Source organism: Grampus griseus, assembly GCF_964374135.1.
Source record: "Grampus griseus genome assembly, chromosome: 3".
NCBI classification, from domain to species: Eukaryota; Metazoa; Chordata; class Mammalia; order Artiodactyla; family Delphinidae; genus Grampus; species Grampus griseus.
Window position 1 is genome coordinate 144,847,108 of NC_139019.1, and position 18,994 is coordinate 144,866,101.

At 43.4% G+C, this 18,994-nt stretch overlaps 1 protein-coding gene across 1 annotated transcript in view; it reads left to right on the forward strand.

The window, feature by feature from the left end:
• The window catches only part of DOCK2 (dedicator of cytokinesis 2), a gene marked incomplete at its 5' end in the record, with an annotated part of 407,839 nt that overhangs the window by 100,035 nt on the left and 288,810 nt on the right, over positions 1-18,994 (forward strand). Inside the window, 3 exons of the mRNA XM_082650723.1 lie at positions 2,976-3,084; positions 14,245-14,315; positions 16,099-16,205. Coding sequence (XP_082506849.1) covers positions 2,976-3,084; positions 14,245-14,315; positions 16,099-16,205 — 287 coding nt within the window. The remainder of the gene's footprint in view (positions 1-2,975; positions 3,085-14,244; positions 14,316-16,098; positions 16,206-18,994) is intronic.

An 18,994-nucleotide genomic window follows, 5' to 3' on the forward strand; every position in this document is an offset into this window, starting at 1 on the left:
TGCAGCTTATAAAATCCAAGAAGAGTTAAATAACCAGACTCAGGGATGTAAGGAACCAGGGTAGCCTCAAAGATCTCTTCAGCAGGAGTTCATGAACTTTCCTCCTGGAGCACTGCCTTAAGATGACTCCCAACAAAGCCCATTTCTGTGTTTCTCTGTTAAGAATGATGAATTCCAGGGAGGGAGCTGCCATGGGACTATTCAGTTATTGGAGGTGGGCTGGGGGTGGGGGGCGCTAGGGTCACCAGCAGGAGAAAGCTGCTGGAGACCATTTTTGTTGGCAGTACCAGTGGTTCCCAAGAAGAGGACCTGGTGGGGTCCCCTCCGCCCACCCCGCAAGCCACACACACATACGGCCACAAATATACAAATAAGTACGCCTTACAGAGAAAGTCCATGCATGGTAAATAATGATGAGCTCACCATGGGCAGCCACGTCTGGCTGTTAAATGTGGGAGGGAGACACCATAGACCAGGAACAGGAATTACGATGTCGCTTATTAGATGTTTTCAGGCGGCTGTGGCTAGAGGAAAGAGCAAGGGATTTCAAGGCAAAAGCCTTGGGGGATGGACCGTCCATTAGCTTAGCTTTGGGCACAGAGAAAAGCTCACAGCACCATCTCACAGGGAAAGCATCACCACTTTGAATTCAGACCCTCCCTTCCTCCCTGCCAGACCTGGTCTCATCTTTTCCACTTTGATGGGATTTGGGCAAGTCTCAACCTGTTGAGAGTTTTTTATGTCTTTATCGGTGTAATAGTCCAACAATTAACAACAACAAGACAATGGCTAGCATTTACCAGGGCCCAGTGTGTGCCAAGCACGTCACATGTGAGCTGGGCTCCTCATAATTCCTGGACACAGTGCTGTGACAGCCTGCATTTGCAGGTGAGAAACTGAGGCTTACAGGAATTAAGAGAGGTAGTAAAGCATTGAGCACAGTGGTCTGCGAAATGATTGAGAGGGAGGCTTAGGAGCCGATGGCCAGGTTTGAATTCTGGCTCCAACACTTACTGGCGCGGAGTCCTTGGGCTTAAGTCACCAGTCTACAAAATGGTGATAAGGATGGGGCCCCTTACCATGGTGTGGTGATGAGGGTATGTGAGTTAATAATACAGACCGTGCCTGGGGCAGAGTGATCCTCTGTGATGTTTGCTGTTATTTATAAGGTCTTCAGTTAGTACTGGGCAGAGTGGAGATTGGAACCCAGGCTGACTCTAAAACACATCGTCTATGGCAGAACATCTCTGTGTTCAGGACTGAGTGGTGTAGGAGAGGGGAGAAGGGAAGAAGAGAAGGAGGAATGGGACAGGTGGGGACAGAGAAGGAGAGAAGCCTTAGGACTCCTGGCTCCTCTCACAGCCTTGTCTCTATGACCTTGAAGTAGATACCCAGAAAGTCAGCAGCAGTTTCCGGATCCCTGTAGTGGATTGAAACATCTGGCATTGACTTCCCCTTAAGCTTCTTACTTCAGGAGGCTTTAGGAAGGGGCCACCTAGGAAAAAAGAAGAGAAGGAGACACAGAGAGTGACTGAGACAGAAGAAAGAGAGATGAAGTCAAAGAGAGAGAGAATGGCAGAGGGACACCTAGAGACTGACAGAGAGACAAAGTGAGTGATACTCAGGAGAAGAACAGAGAGACGCACACTTAAAGACAGAGAAAAGAGGTAGGAGAGAAGCAGGAAGAAAAGAGAGGCGAGAGCATGGGTGGGGGATTGAGTGGAGACAGCGCTGAGGTGGCCGTGATGGACCGCTCGACCGGTGATTGATGGAGCAAATAAACCCCTTAAGTGTGTCGGCGTTTTATCTGGGGAAAGCACCTTCACGGCAGCTGGCAGCTCAGTGGTGTCTGGCTGTGTAGGGCTGTGACAGGAGACCCTCTATCTGAATGGGAGACAGAAGCACCCTTCTCTGTGTTTCACCCAGAATGCCAAAGATTAGGCTGCAGAATTTTCACCCGTTGGCAATAAAAGCTTGTTTGGAGAGGCCTTGGGGTGAACGACACTCCAAGGCTGGGCCACGAGGGCACTGAGACTCAGGGGCCTGGAGACTGATTTTATGCAAGGGGATGGTTTCTATAAAAAGTCACATGTATATATATTAGACAGGCCTTGAAAATCTCTGCAAGGATATCCTTAACGGTTGCTAATTTTATGGTAGGATTAATGAGGAGTCTCACTTCATAAGTAATGCATTTTTTTTCTTTTTACAATATCAATGTAGGGCCTTTATAATCAGAGGCAAAAAATTTTAAATTAGGTATCAAGTACACTCCTGAAATAAGAGGACAGGGAAAATGATGGCCCCTGATGTGGAACAGACACAACTGTATTCATCTGACAAGCGGGCAGTGGCTAAGGGGAAGTGTATTTGAAAATATTTCTCCTTGATACTTTCAAGATACTTTGAAAGTCTGATGACCACAGTCTCCCTCTGATTCTTGCAGAAGGATGAAATTATTAAGGTCCCCTCAGCTTGGATGAGTTTCATTCCTTTGAGGTCCTTCAGGGTTTAAAAAAAGGCAGGAGGGGGCTTCCCTGGTGGCGCAGTGGTTGGGAGTCTGCCTGCCGATGCAGGGGACACGGGTTTGTGCCCCAGTCCGGGAGGATCCCACATGCCGCGGAGCAGCTAGGCCCGTGAGCCATGGCCGCTGAGCCTGCGCGTCCACAGCCTGTGCTCCACAACGGGAGAGGCTGCGGCCAGGAGAGGCCCGCGTACCGCAAGGGGAAAAAGAAAAAAAGAGGCAGGAGGGGGCGGTTTATTATGCCGAGTCAGTTGGATGGTACCTGTTCTGGGGACCTGGGTTTCCCCTGAGTGGCATATGCAAGCAGCGACTGCTGAATCAAGCCCCCTCCCCTAAGTCCCTATCTCCACCCCTGTCTCTTCTCAATGTCAAATGAAGTTTGTGGCTGGCACACACTTTCAAAGGTGTTGCCTGTTGGCTTGAGAAATGACTCAGATGTGTCTTCTTTCAGGCTTTACGAAGGCAAGGAACAGATGGAGTTTGAAGAATCCATGAGACGCCTCTTTGAATCCATCAACAACTTGATGAAAAGTCAATATAAAACAACCATCCTTTTGCAGGTTGGTTTACACTACAAAAGAAAACAATTCTGTCTTTTCCCTTGGTCATCTGATAGATAACAGCGTAGTGAGATAACGTCTACTTTTGCTTGAATAGCAGCCATGTGTTAACTGAAGGCCTGGGCTGGCCCTGTGGTGTAAGGATCGTGAACACCAAGGGCTCCTCGGAGCAGGAGATGGCATATTTATTGTTCGTTTCCCATGAAGGTAGTGGTGCCTCTTCTTAAATAACTCTGAAGCTTTTGCTCCCTGGAAGGAAGGAGGTCAAACCCGATCCACTTCTAGTGGTGAGAGAAGTTAAGTTGTCAGTCTCTTAAATCGTCCACTTTTTATTCTCCACACCATAAACTGAGCGCCCATTTTGGGGTGAGAATGTCCTCAATAAACAAGAGATACTTTGGAGAAAATGGGTCCTGTAATTTAGTGGTCCATGACCTACAAACTCTGTAAATCTTTGAGAAACCTTGAGGTCTAACCCTATGTTTGAGAATGAGTTTAGCAGCCAAGAGGCTGAGTGAAGAGGCTGTTTCAGGGAGACTTCCTGACTTTCACAGCATTTATTCACAAGTATTCGGGAAGAGCTGCCTCATGAGTTAGGAAGAAGAAAACCCAGACACATTGATTTAAACCAGTGGGTTAATGCAGAGTACCTCCTCTTCTTTTGATCAGAGTTTTCTTTTTAATTGCTAATTTAAATACTCACTAGCTAGCTATGCCTGGGGCTGCCCAGCCTCTGGTTAGAATGAATGAGGTACTAGTCCAGCCAGAATGCAGGTGAGGAGGCAAAGGCAGAAGTCTCTCTGGGGAGTGTTGGCTGCTAACATGATGGATTCCAAACTTTGCATATTAAAGTCCCTTGAGGATCTTGAATAAATTCTGATGACTGACTACCACCAGCAAACATTCTAATTTAATTAGTATGGAGTGTGACTAGGGAAAAGGGAGTCTAAAAATCTCCCAACTTGATTTTAGTATGAAGCAAAGTTTGGGAATCCCTTTGCTAACGGCTTCCTTAGAGGGGAGCTTTGTCTCGTTCATCGTTGTATCCTCAGCACCTAGAACAGTCCTAATACATAGTTGATGCTTGATAAATATCTGTTGAATGAATAACCCTCGGAATAGGTGTTCAGATCTCTGTTTTATAGATAAGGAAATTGAAAGGCTCCTATGCACTAAGGGGTGTAGCTGGGATCCAGATCTCTTTCTGCCTGGCTCTAAAACCATGCTCTGAGCCGCTACATCACACTGTTCTTTATACTCCACATTTAGCACCTAGTGGGGATATGGTGGTTTTCTCTGAAATGAGTTGGGGCTGCAGTCTTACAGTTTTCACCTTCTCTTCCCTCTTGCTAGTTTTTTTTTTTTTTTTTTAAGTCTTCCCTCTATTCCTCAAACCCTCATCATTTCAAAGCAAAGGGAGTAACGGGAGCAGGGGGCAGCATGAAGAAATATGACAAGAGCCAGAGCCTATCACCCCCGAGGCAGAGTGGTTTCCACACCTCTTCACACTGATATCACACTGGAAGCAGCTGATTTCCAGTGAGAGACCACACAGTGAGTGTTAGGATATCCGGTGACAGCTGAGGATGCCCGGTTGCAATGAGGGGCTGTGGCATTGCATCAGGTCTGAAATAGGCTCCAAGGAAGCTGAAGTGTGAGGGAGCAGAAACGATGGACAAACAGAGGAAGCCGGTTGGTGGGGAGGAAATCGGAGTAGATGCCCCAGAGAAGCAGAGGTGCCAGGAGAGAGACCGCATGACCTTGAGAAAGACAAGGGGATAAGCCATCCTAGAGCCACCCTTTCCAATTTCAGCACCTCTTTCCCTGTGATGAACTACAGGTATTTGGGGGGAAGGAATAAAGGGCAGAGGGAACAAGAAGGTAGGGAAAGAAAGGAGGAAAAAAAGAAGGAAGCAAGGAAGCAAAAAGATGAGCCAGGAGAATTTCTGGTCCTGAGGAGACCTGGGTCAACAGAATGTTCTTCTTGATCAGCAATATGATTTTACCCTGGATTTAACTTCTCAGTGTCTCTGTTTCCTCATCTCTAGAACTTCACTGTTTGGATCAGATGAACATTGTCTGCAAAAGAGCCAATTATAAAATGCTATGCAAATGCAGAGAGCCAATAGGATTATTATGGCTTTGGCATGAGTCAGTAAGAACCCAGGTTCTTATTGTCTGGGTAACTGTGTTAGAAATGTCTTGTTTTCCAGGTTATGCTGATTTCTCCTTATGGATTTCTACCCTGAAGTCATGGAAAGGGACTTTGTCTCTTTTTAAATTTACTTTAAGGGTCAAATTTAGCTTCTAGGAGTTATATAAAATCAGTGATGCTTTCCATCTATTCCTATGGTTGTTGAAAAGTTGTCAAAGAAGAATGTAAAGTCATATTCAAATACAGAGAGCAATACCATTTGAAAAAAACTGAATGCTGTTTTAGGGTGCCAGGAATGGGCCGATGAGGGGAAAGGAGTCAGGGCCATTTGATGTTAGCAAACCCCACACAAGAGATCTTCTGCAGACTTTGACATTTGCTACAGGAGAAAGAGCTTTGGATTTTGAGCCAGAGAGATCTGGGTGGGAAATGGGGCACGCCCCCTTGGGCAGGTAACACTGGGCAAATCACTTCAGTTTCCTGGGCCTCGTTTATCCTTTTACAAAATGGGAAGTCTAATTTAGAGGATTATTGAGAGGATTAAATAAAGTAATGCATGTAAAGCATGGTGTGTAAAGCCTGTTACATAGTTCCATTTAAATAATTTTTAGTCATTTATATCTCTCCCTCCTTTACCTCATCGTAAAACAGAAGACTTGAGGGCATTTTCCTGTAGTGGAATCTGGAAGGGAATATTTTTGTTTCTAACCCTGTCACATGAAGTCGAACAGTGTTAGGTCATCCAGTTATTCTGTTAGATCAAGAAACAGATATAAATTTCAAGGAGGATAAACTCACAAGAACTGACTCTATGAAAAATAAAAAAGGAAGGGAAAGTTTCACCAGTGAAATAGTACAACATGACTGTAGTCTTGATTCTGAGCCTGCATGGGGGTACAGTAGGAAAGAGTGCTGTGATCTATTAGTAATGTCTGCCATAAGTTTTGGGTGAGAGCACGGAGTAAGAATGCCAATGATTGACATTCTAGTCCAGACTTTCTACTTCCAGCTGGGTAGTGGCTTAGGTGGAAACCCTAATTCATGCCTGCCTCAGTTCAGAGTAAAGCCTATCTGGTTCAATTTAGCTTTGCCTATTGTGAGTTTTGGGGCCCAAGCAAGTTATTTCTCAATGTCTGAGTTTCATCTGGCTTTTGTGAATTGCTTTCTGTGGTTTTCCTTATTGTTCAGAGCTGGCATGGCAGTAGCTCACCCAAAGCTATGGAGAATTTAAAGCTAGCCATCCAAAGAGGGTAGAGGGAGCATTAAAAACACGTTCCACTGATTGAGTACTTACCGTGTGTCAGGCATGAAGCTGACCTTTCACATGCAGTGTTTTTAGTCCTACCAAAGGTCTGCAAGGAATCGCTGTCTTCAGTGTCCACAGAAGGCTCATAAGGTTAAATAATTCATCCTAAATTATACCTATTCATAGTGGTGGAGCTATGATTTCAATCCACCCAGCTCTTCTAACTCCAAAGTTAATATTCTTCTCTAAGCCACAACGAATGGGTATGGCCAGGGGTTTCCACGTGTTTTCAAGAATGGGCTGTATGCTCAGAAGTCCCCATGTGTGCCAGCCCTGTGAATATTGTTGATAAAACTGATGGCAGAATGAGACAGTCAACACCAGACAGTTGTGAATTGGATGTAGCTCAAGTGTGAGTAATGGCCATTTGGTGACGTTGTGCAGACCCATTAGACCCATTCTCCTTTAGGTCATGATTCTTTATAATTCTCCAAGTTGATGGTATGAGTGGAAATAAATAAGCAACTCATAATTGTATGATATGCTCCCTTGGCCACTATGATCGCCACACATGATTGCTAATATAGCCACTAGAGTGTCCAGGAGTGCAGGGGGCTCTGCCTTTTAGGTCTCCAGTATCTGAAACAGTGGCTGTCACATAGTGGGTACTTGAATATCTTTTGGCTGAGTGAATGAAAGAATGAATACTAGTTTGCACTATTTTATGTTTTAGCATTTATTATGTGTCACATGCTGAGCTAAAACCTTTACATATACTGTTAGCTTATTTGATTTTTATAACCACCACCTTATTAGGCAAATACTCTTCTTATCTCTACTTTACAGTTGAGGAAGTGGAGGCTTAGAGAGATTGAGTAACTTAACCACAGCTGAGAAGTGGCAGGTCTGGGACTTGAATCCAGGCTGTGTAAGCCCAGAGTTTGAAAGTATGGTTTCATTAAAGAGCTGAGTCTTCAGGCAAAATGCTAGGTGGCTAAGCAATGAGCAACGTAAACAACAGTACAGATGGGCAGGTGTCTGGTCTGCAGTGATGAAGCCAGGCTAGTTAAGGAGGCCTCTTCCTTTCCTCTCTTTCCATTGTTAAGTTTTGTAAAACACCCACATGTCCGAAGTAAGGGAAGAAGGTGGTTCCTTCTGGAGAAGTGGCCTACAGGCTGCCCCCAGAGGTAGGAGAGGGGAGACTCATATCTAACAGCCAGAGCCGGGGTTTCATCTCCAGTTGTTAAATGATTCTTTACTGTCCCCTTCGTAACCACCTACCCCATACTTAAGGGCAGTACTTGGGAATGTTGGATTTATGGAGGGTAGGATGAAATTCTGTTCCAATGAGGTGCTGCAGTCCCATTGATAGCTCTTATTTTTCATTTAATCGTCACATCAACCCTATAAGGTAGGTGACTTTATTCCCTTCATTCTCCTGATGAGGAAACTGGAGCATAGAGAGTTAACTTCCCCAAGGACACTCACGTAAAAGGGACCCACCTAGAGTTGAACTTGGCCTCTTCAGCCAGCCATTTTAAACACTGCATTCTCCTGCCTCATGCCAAGACTCAGGGGCCAGCACACTGTTGGGTTACAGAAAGCACAGAGACATTCATATCCCAGAACCTATTGGTCCCTCTTCCCTACGCTTTCACTGAAAGACCAGTGGCAAGGGTGAACGTCTGGGGAGAGTGGATGTATTTTCCTCAGGGACAGCTTAGCATCTATAAGGAAGCTGCTGCTTCTGGTCACCTGTGGTGAATCCCTGTAACACTGTTTGTCCAGTTTCCATGGACCTTGACTGTCCATTACTTGGCTAAAATAAAAGGGTTGAAAATTGATGGAATGGGAATATTGTCAGAGCTCTTGAATGAGGAAGATGTCTAGTGTTCTCGTATAACCTTGCACCATTGCAGGATGTGTTCTTTTGCCCAGAAGTCTGTGTCTGCTGGCACCAACACTGTGCAGTCTTGGTTAGAATGAAAAAGAGAGGGCGGGGGGAGATAAGGAACCCTGGAAACACGTAGAAGACAAATCCCTGTTGAGCTTGAGGGAGTGCAACTGTGTGGTTTTAGTTTTTGTTGCTATTTTTAAACATCTGTTGTGTGCTAGCAGCCCAGGATTATCAGCTCTGGTGAAGTCCATCTGGATAGCAATCATTTCAAGTGTTTTCCTGCGACTTCTCTTAGGGCCACAGTAAAATCACGATTCCTTGATTTGGGGCTGGCTCTCTTCTTGTGGCCTGTACCTGGCTTCTGGCAGAGGGGCTTGGAATTGATGATTCATCTAGGAAATTCACTCGGTGCCCCATTATAAACTAATTACTGAGATGGAAAATGTTGTCCTGGTGACCATTCTTGCAACCTTCATATATGTGGTGAAGAGGATTCTTAACTTAAGGCATATCAGAAAAACTGTACCTTCTTTCAAAAGCCATTCTCCTAAACAGGAGATGTTTCTTTATCTGCCTCCTCCCCCACTTCAGCCTTGTCTCCCGTATTAAAACCTCCGCACTTACCAAGATGGAAACTTTTCCTAAAGCAGGGTAGGCAGTAGTAGAGCGTACTGGTCCGAAGCCAGTTGGACAGAATCAGGTACATATCTTTGCTGTGTATGTGGCTTATTAGCTATGTGGCTTCTGGCAAGTTATTTTTACCTCTCCGTGCTATCATTTTCCTCACTGGTAAAGTGGGATGACAGTGTCTATTCATAGAGCAGTTGTAAAAATAAAATGAGATCATGCATGTATAAAGTTTCCGATAATGGTTTGCTATTTTGATTAATATATTTTAATCCTAATATATACACAGGTATATGTGTATATATATGCACATACACACCTACATGAAAACATCGGTTTGTTTTTATTAAATATTATATGTAATATAGGGATATACACTATGGGATGAAAGTAATAACACAGGAATATAATTTTATGTGCAATAGTAATATTAATGAGAGTAAAGATAATAACAACAGTAGAGCAGCGCAGTTCGCAGGAGGCCAACAGGTCTAGAAAGCCAAGCTGTTTCTAGTCCCAGACCTTAGAAACTTGCAATGAATGGAGGTCTCTAGCGGGTCTTATGGCTGAGCTCTTCTGCCTCCTGGGAGTGCTTGGTGGTAGTGCCTGCTTGAACCCACCTGCTATTACCCCACTCAGGTGTGTCAGGGCTGTGTGAAGGTGAGGACTGTGGACAGGCCTCCTGAGGCCAGTGCTGGCTGTGACAACAGACTTGGCAAACTTCCTGTCCCCTTTGGAAAAGAAAACCACAGACCTGCCATTTCTCTGTGAGGCCCCCGGGACCAAATGGAAGTTTAATACACCTGTCGAGGTGATAACACCCTTTGAGTCTCAGCATGACAACCCCTCAGTTTGTTTTACTTTATTGCCAGCCCAGGGCTGGGAGGCTGGGAAGATTGGCTCCTTCTGAAGCAGCCCTTGTCCCGGCTTTGCCCAGCTCCTCCTTACTACTAGCTGAAGCATTTAAGTGTGAGTGTCCATGTAGACACCTGGTGATTAGTGCTCTACAGTATCACTCTGAAGCCCTGGAATCACATGCAGCCCTTGAAAGCCAGCAACTTGCTGCAGACACTGAAGTCCTGGCTTTCCCCAACTCGCCGAGAATTTCATTTCTGTTTTTGTTCCCTCACTTTGGTCTTAATTATGGTGAGTCCATGTTACACTTTGTCCAGGTGCCAGGTAATGAGGGCTGGTGTCAGAGAGATGAGATAAGGAGAGATCCAGCACACGCACTTTTGGGGGCCTGCTGCGTGCTGGGCATTACAATAGCTGCAAGATATACTTTATTTTGCATCATTCCTCTCTGCCCCACATGAAGATGCTGAGGCTCAGTGGGTGAAGAAATGGGCCTCGGAGCATGCAAGTGCTGGGTGGAGCACAGGGATCCCCCCCACACCCCGCCCCAGGTGCCTGTGGGCCCAGAGCTCTATGTTTCTCAGCCTAAGAGTGAAGGAAGGAGCAGTTTGCTAGAATGCTTAGATGGGCTTTTATCAGGGCGTGTGCCTCAGATGTCTCTTTAGGATGTAGGGCTTATACGCTGGCAGCCCACGGGAGAAGTGCAGCCTGCAGGTGTGTTTGATTTGGCTAGCACAGTGTTAAAACAAGTGAACAAGAATGACTCATTCTTTAGACAGAGTGTGGGTTCCACATACCTCCTGTGCCTCCACTGGCCTGTGCTCTTCTCATTTCACTCTTTCTGCTGCTTTCCCAGCCCTGCAGGCATCTGCTTTTGCCACATCTTGATGTTTCCTGATACAGATGGCCTGACCAGCTAGGCTGAAATGTACTGTATACTATAATTGCCTGGAAGAATGTCGTAATGCATCTTAGCATATTAAAATTCTGAAAAGTTCTGCCAAAAAACCCCCTCCAGAAACACCTTACTGGTTTATCTTTGCTTAAATCAAACTTTCCTCTAATTATTTGATTGCAATTCCTTACCCCCGCACCTTCCCGCCACAGAATACCTAACGTCATCCTATGGGAAAAGGGTGTCCCAATAGACCCTAGTTTTAGAAACATTCACTTTGGAATCTTGTTATCTCTTGCCATCTTGATTTGAAAAAATAAAGAATAAATCTCTGGACACAAAATCCAATAATGTAAAGAAAAGATCTGACACATCTGACAACATACAAATTAAAATCCTACTGTGCAATGAAAGATACGATAAACGAAGCTAAAAGACAAGCAACAATCAAACTATAGGACAAGCAAGAGAAAATTCTTGCAAAATGTGTTACTGCAAAGGGGTTAATTTTTTTTTAAACATCTTTATTGGAGTTTAATTGCTTTACAATGGTGTGTTAGTTTCTGCTTTATAACAAAGTGAATCAGCTATATACATATACATATATCCCCATATCTCCACCCTCTTGTGTCTCCCTCCCACCCTGCCTATCCCACCCCTCTATGTGGTCACAGAGCAGCACCTAGCTGATCTCCCTGTGCTATGCGGCTGCTTCCCACTAGCTATCTGTTTTACATTTGGTAGTGTATGTATGTCCATGCCACTCTCTCACTTCGTCCCAGATTACCCTTCCCCCTCCCCGTGTTCTCAAGTCCATTCTCTACGTCTGCATCTTTATTCCTTTCCTGCCCCTAGGTTCTTCAGAACCATTTTTTTTGGGGGGGGAGATTTTTTGATGATGGCCATTCTGACAAGTGTGAGGTGATACCTCATTGTAGTTTTGATTTACATTTCTCTAATGATTAGTGATGTTGAGCATCCTTTCATGTGTTTGCTGGCAATCTGTATATCTTCTTTGGAGAAATGTCTATTTAGGTCTTCTGCCCATTTTTGGATTGGGTTGTTTGTTTTTTTGATATTGAGCTGCATGAGCTGCTTGTAAATTTTGGAGATTAATCCTTTGTCAATTTCTTCATTTGCAAATACTTTCTCCCATTCTGAGGGTTGTCTTTTCGTCTTGTTTATGTTTTCCTTTGCTGTGCAAAAGCTTTTAAGTTTCATTAGGTCCCATTTGTTTATTTTTAATTCCATTTCTCTAGGAGGTGGGTCAAAAAGGATCTTGCTGTGATTTATGTCATAGAGTGTTCTGCCTGTGTGTTCCTCTAAGAGTTTTATAGTGTCTGGTCTTACATTTAGGACTTTAATCCATTTTGAGTTTATTTTTGTGTATGGTGTTAGGGAGTGTTCTAATTTCGTTCTTTTACATGTAGCTGTGCAAAGGGCTTAATATTAATGATATATAAAGAATTCCACACCAATAAGAAATCACCCAAAAGAAAAATGGGGAAAGAATATAAACAAGCTATATATAGTAAATACAGTTTTTCAATAAGTATAGAAAAGGTGCCCACCTGGACTAGATCCAAAAATTCGCAGATTGCAGCTGCAAATTATGTATCAGATTGACAAAATGAGACAGATTTGTATACTAGTGTTAGCAAGGTTATAGGGAAAGGAGTAGAAGGAAATTGATTACTGCTTCTAAGTTAATATGACATTATCTCCTAAAACGTATATGTGTATACATTTGTATGTACATTTGCATATGTGTACATACATTTTACACACTAATTTCTCTTCAAGCAGCCCATCCATCACACAGGGGTTCTCACAGATACACAGATGCATATTTTAATATTTTCTTATCACTTATTTTATAATAAAGAAAAACTAAAGATAGCATGGAGTCCGTCAGTAAGGAGGACTTGGTGTACCCATGTGAGCATTGTTGTGCAGTGATTAGAAATGAAGAGTGCACTCTATGAAGTGGTGTGCAAAAATACTGGTGATAACATGGTTAACTGCAAAAAGCAAGTTACTGAACTGTATAATCACACACATACATGTGCACGTGCACATGCATGCACACACACACAAACACATACTTGTTCATGCACAGAAAACAGTTGGGACTCACCACAATATTGACAGTGATCCCTTCTGAGGAGTAGGGATTGGGGCTGAGATGGAGATGTGGGACTTCAGGGACAATTTTCACCCTAATACTTGTGTGAATTTTTTAATATCAAACATATAATACTGACTTGTAAAAATCATAACAAGAAAAAAAAGCGTGGGGGCACGGAGAAAAACAGTGCTATTTGAGGGTTGCAAGGAGTGGCTCTGTAAGTGGCCTGCCTGATTGTGAATCCTGGCTCTGCCACTTGCTAACTTTGTGACCTAGTTAGCTATTGAATCTTGATGCCCTAGTGGTTCCTGATCTATGAAAATAGTGTATCCCTTGTAGGCTGAAATAAGGTTTAACAAAATAATCTAACAGCATGGTGTCTGCTCCACTGAACACTCTCAGAGGATAGTCATAATTGTTATTTATGTTAACTAAGAAGTGCAACTGTATATGGCTAGGATAAGATTTTCTTTAAAAAAAGAATTTTCTCTATTTTAATTTTGGTCTGTTTGTAAAAGGATGATACTTGTTGACTATGAAACACTTAGAATATACAGAAAAATAAGAAGAAAATATAAAATGAATACATCTACCAGATTTTTAAACATTATTTTCCAACTATGTGACTTACAACTCCTCCTGTGGAAATTACAGTCTACTCTGCTGTTTAGCAAATGGTGCTGGTTTGCAAGGGCCTGGGTCTTTTTCCCGCCTATGAATGTATCAGTTATCTTGCACAGAGGACAGAAACAATCCACCACAATGCCCAGTTTTCCTAATCCAGCTAGTGGACCAAAACACGCTGACGATTGTTCACAAATTGGCCAGGGAGAGAAAATAGAAATAACTCAGTCCATGTCATCCTTGCCACCAACAAAACAATTCAAGCTTACCATCTTCCAATAAAGATAGAAGTTACCCTTTATTGAGCACGCAAATATGTCTGGCTTTCTGCTGGATGCCACATTTATATTATTTTGAATCTGTATAATCCTGCAAAATAGACATTATTTCCTCTATCTTATGGATAAGGAAATTGAGACATCAGAGAGGGTAAGTGTTTTGTCCAAAGTCACCTGGCCACTAAGGAGTAGACCCAGGATTTGACTGTAAGTGTGTATAACCTCAAAGTTTTTGATTGCTCTACTCTACATTTCTGCTCCCTTGAAGACAGAAGAAACTTTTGAAAGAAGTACACCTGGTGTTTCAATCTACATGCAGAGTCTGAATCACTGTAGCAGTGCCCAGGATTCAGGATCATTTTCCCTTGATCTGTGTTATGTTGCAAAGTATTCTCACCACCAGGCAGAGTTGTTGGCCGTGGGCACTGCTCATGTTTATTTCACTTTCTACCTAGGTGGCAGCTTTGAAATACATCCCATCTGTCCTCTATGATGTGGAAACCGTCTTTGATGCAAAGTTACTCAGGTGAGCTTATGGTGTGTACTTTCCTGGGCTCTGTTGTCAAGCCAGGGATTCAGAGGGAGAGGAGAGCTCTTGTGGGTAATTCCAGCCAGGCGCTCAGCACGGGGACAGGGAGGACACATGGTCAGAGCTTCCTGCAGGGATATTGGTGTGGGATTTTTACAGTTTCATTGGGTTGTGTCAGATTTGGTGAAAACCAACTATAAAGTAAACATACTTCTTTGACAATATCAGTGATGCAGAATACGAACATGTAGGTTAAAAAACTGATGTTTGGTGTAAATGTCTCCATTTCACCTGGGCTTGAAGGTTATTTTGGGATTCCAGTCTTTGCCCTGTAAGCCCTGTAGTTACAAATGGAGAACAACCTATGGACACTTAATGGGATAATGAGATGGGCTCCCCTTCGCTCTCTCCTTCTTCACCCCATTCCTCTCATGGGAGGAACACATTATTTTACTGTGCTTATGCTCTTAGAATAGGGGCATCTGAGCCAGATACACCCTTTTCCTCTTTTTCCTAAATTCACTTAAGTTCCAAGATAACGTATAGAAGATTTTTAAAACTTTTTATATTGCAATACTTTTAGATTTGGAAAAGCACTTCAGAGATAGTGTATAGAGAGTTCCTGCATACTTTTCACTCAGCTCCCCTTAATGTTCACATTTTAGATAACTACAGCATAGCTGTCAAAACTAAGAAATAAACATGGGCACAATTCTTTTCAGTGCATTCCAAACTTTATTCAGCTCTCGTCAGTTTATCCACTGTTCATACGAAGATTTCTTCTGGCTTCTTCTCATTCTTCTGGTCTCAAGCTAAATGTTATCTTCTTGGAGAAGCTACCTCTGAACATTGTAAATAAATTCTATTCCTCCCTCAACCCCTGCACTGTTACTCTCTGACACAACTCCCTGTTCATTTCCTTCATTGCGTCTACGGCCTTGTATTGATTTGCTTGCTTTTGTGTTGTACGTTGACCTCCATTAGAATGTAAGTTCCATGCCAATTGGGACCAAGTCTGTTCCTATTGTATCCCACTGCCCTGCACATTGCCTGTCACATATTAAGCAGATGCTTAATAAGGATTTGAAAGAATGAATAAGCACAATGAGCTGATTTTGGAAAGCTGACAGGAGCTGTAATTTTGTTTCAGTGGTATTTTTATTTTCACTGTATTTGGAAAGAGCTATCTCCTTTTTCATATCCCAAACTGGTTCTAACCCACAACTTTTCAGAGTTTTTTAAAAAATTAAGGACGTTTTTGATCTTAAGATTTATCATAAAACATTACTAAGCATAAAACATTAGTGAATAAAACGGCATGGCAATGAAATTAGAATCTGGTTTTGAACCCTTGTTTCTTTGACCCTCCCTAGCTGTGTAACTTTGGGAAAGTTAGGTAACCTTTTTAAACCTTACATTTCCCACTTGTAAAATTGAGATAAGCATTGGATCTACGTCATAGAATTGTGAGGCTTAAATGGCACAGTGGATGTCAAGTGCAAAACATGTGCCTGATACACACAGTAAGTGGTTGGGTTTCTTGATATTCTTTTCAGATTTCCACATCTCTTTGAACACTGTCAGTATTCAACACCAAGACCAACTATGCATACTTACTGAAGGCTTATCATGCACGGAGGTGGGGGGCGAAGGGAGCAAGAGGTACATTGTTTCTGCCCCTGCAGAGCTGGCAGGCTGGGGATGGACAGACTGTAAGTGCCAGTGGGTGGCAGACATTGGTTTAACGAGCTCTGCGTGCTCTGGTTTTTCCTGCCCTTAGCCAACTCCTCTATGAGTTCTATACCTGCATCCCTCCCGAGAAACTCCAGAAGCAGAAAGTCCAGTCCATGAATGAGATAGTCCAGAGCAACCTCTTTAAAAAGCAAGGTGAGTGCAAAGCATCCTGGCCGGTTGGGGGTGCCAGAAACCCCACGTGCTCATCACATGCTGCGCAGTTAGGAAATGTTTCTTCTCTAACAACTCCCTTGGTCTGAATGAAGGGGGAAAGCAGAAAGTAGCTGACGACTTAGATATCAGAATCTAAACTAATTTAGGGAAAACGTAGGCTGAACTGTTTGTTTTCCTGAGAAAGTTTACTGAGAGGCTAAATTTGGAGTCATTTTGCTGTGAGGTTTTTGCTCTACGTGAGAAGTAGGTAAAGGTCTGATCCCTTCACAGAGGCACCAGTGGCTTCAGTCTCCTGTTGTGTTTGCTTCCAGGGGCACTCACTATATAAGCAAGCAAACACACATTAACTATATATTCTCCCCTGGTCTTTTATTACTACTCTCATAGTAGCATGTTCTACAACTGCTCTGGACATTGCCTTTCTTCACGTAACGGTATTTCCTGGAGAGCAGGAAATGACAGTGGACTTGGGCAATGGTTGTGGTCAGAGCTTCTGCTCACCCAAACTGATCTCTGGTAACCACCAGTCCCCAGCCAGCATCCCACAGTCAAGAGCCTTGGGGTTCCCTGTTTTTGGGATCAGTGGGATGGATGGCCACACATCCTCCAGCTATGAGCAGGTAGGACTTGGATGTCAGTATTCACCATTTCCTACAACACTCCTCTCTGTGAGAAGCAAACTGTGCAAGAAATAAGAAGTCTTAGAAAGCAGAGGATCAGTCATCTCCCACCCGGGATTTATTCAGAGTGAAGCTTGAATATTTATGTATTAAAGATTCAGGAACCACTTCACTGTAAAGACTTTCCCCCCTAATGTCTGGTTGACATGGTGCATCCAGAATTGCTGTCTGAATCTCATTCCGTGGAACTAAAGCTAGGAGAAGGGCGTGGGAAGAAAAGCATTCTTGTGATTTCATATTCATGCCTGGAGTTTCCTGACCATTTAGACAGATGTGTGACAGCAGGTTAACGCAGTACATACATGGTTGGTTTGTGCAAGGTGGTTTGTGTAAGGTGATTGGAAACTAATCCTGGTTAAGTCTTACTGTATGCCTTGTATTACTGGGTTTTTTTTAAGTGAGCCTTCCTCGGTTCTCACCTTCTGATTTCCATGTCGGAATAAATTACCCTCACTCTGAAAACTTTGAAATATGCCTGCCCCTTCCTGCCCTGGCAGTCCCTTTCTGGATTTCAGTGGTGTCACTGTAGAAGTGAAGTGAGTCCCATCCTAGGGGCGTGGCAAGGCCGACTCTTGCTGCGTGTGGTGCTGCACAGGCAGCAGAGGGCAAGGGCTGCTTGGCTCCCTTTCGTTGTTCAGAGCGGCAGTCACGGTTAGGGGCCCGGCTCAGCATCGAGGCCAGATGGAGTGTTAGCGCGGTCCTGGATTGGGCATGCGGTGTCAATTCCAGCCTGGTAGGAGTAGGAGTGATTCCTTTACTGGAGTCACATCTCCTGGGCTGATGGTGGCCTCTGAGGGTTAGCATAATCACAGGGCAGGCTGGACAGCTGCTGCTCGCCAGTCCTGCTGCGTCTTTGAGTTTCAGATTCAGTAAAAACCCTCTGATTAATATTAACTGACAGAAGGCCAGCCCCAGTGTTGTACACAGTTACAAAGAAAATGCAAAATTCTTACCTTTACATACGTACAGAGACTAGAAGTAGGTGAACAGAGAGCCCTTTGGGGACCCATTTTAAAGAGGCTGCAATGTATAATTAGTCTATCCATCCTTGGTTCACGTGTGAAAGCAGTATGCTCTTATGCACAGCTTAAAGGTAACTCTTCTCCCACTCTTTATTTGTTAAGTGAACCCTCTTACAAAAGTAACCCAAAAGAGGAAAAGAATCTGAAAAAGAATATATATACACACACACACATATATATATCTGTATATATCTGTATATATGTATATATATATATATAAAACGGAATCACTTTGCTGTACATCTGAAACTAACACAACATTGTAAATCAACTATACTTCAATTAAAAAAACAAATTAAAAAAACACCCTAAGGGAAACTTCAGCTCAGCCTTCTCCTTAAATCCTCAAGTTCCAAGTGAATACAATCTGAGTTCATACACACGAACTTACTGGGTGTCTGAGGCTCTTGGGTGAGTGTCTCCTTTATACCCTGAAATAAGGGGAGTTTGATTCCTTGGCCAAGTCTGAGTTATAATGAAATCCCTTCTGTTGTTCTCCCTGTGAATTGTCCTGTGCCTCAGGGATGCAGTTTGCTTTAAGTCTGCACTTATCTAACTGCCAGATGTGCAAATTGCCTGGAGTATTGTCGGTGACATTAGCTTGTACTCACAGCCTTGAGCACTTGTACTGACATCAAGCAGAGGAACCAGAAGGCTTTTAAGCACTTTCCGAAATGTTGGCAGACTATCCTATTGGCCTCTCTTCAGGAGGGTCCTATGCAGAAGGGGGAGAAAGTTTACTGGTTAAGGGCACTGGTTCTTGGGTTGGATTCCTAGTTTAGCCCCTTTTCAGCTGGGTGACCATGGGCAATTTACTTAACCTCTCTGATCTTCAGTAAGCTCATCTGTAAAATGGGAAAAATGATAGCAATGTCTGTCTTAGAAGGTTGTTGTGTGGGCAGATGAGACCAACAGTACGTTTAAAGTGCTTATCAGAGCAGTATAATATCCCATACTAAGTGATCACTGTTATTACTGGTGTTGTGGTTATTATTTCTGCTGCTCCTTTCATTTTCCCAACTTCTGTCCTAACGTTCAGGTTCTTTGCAATAAGGGCATCCCTTCA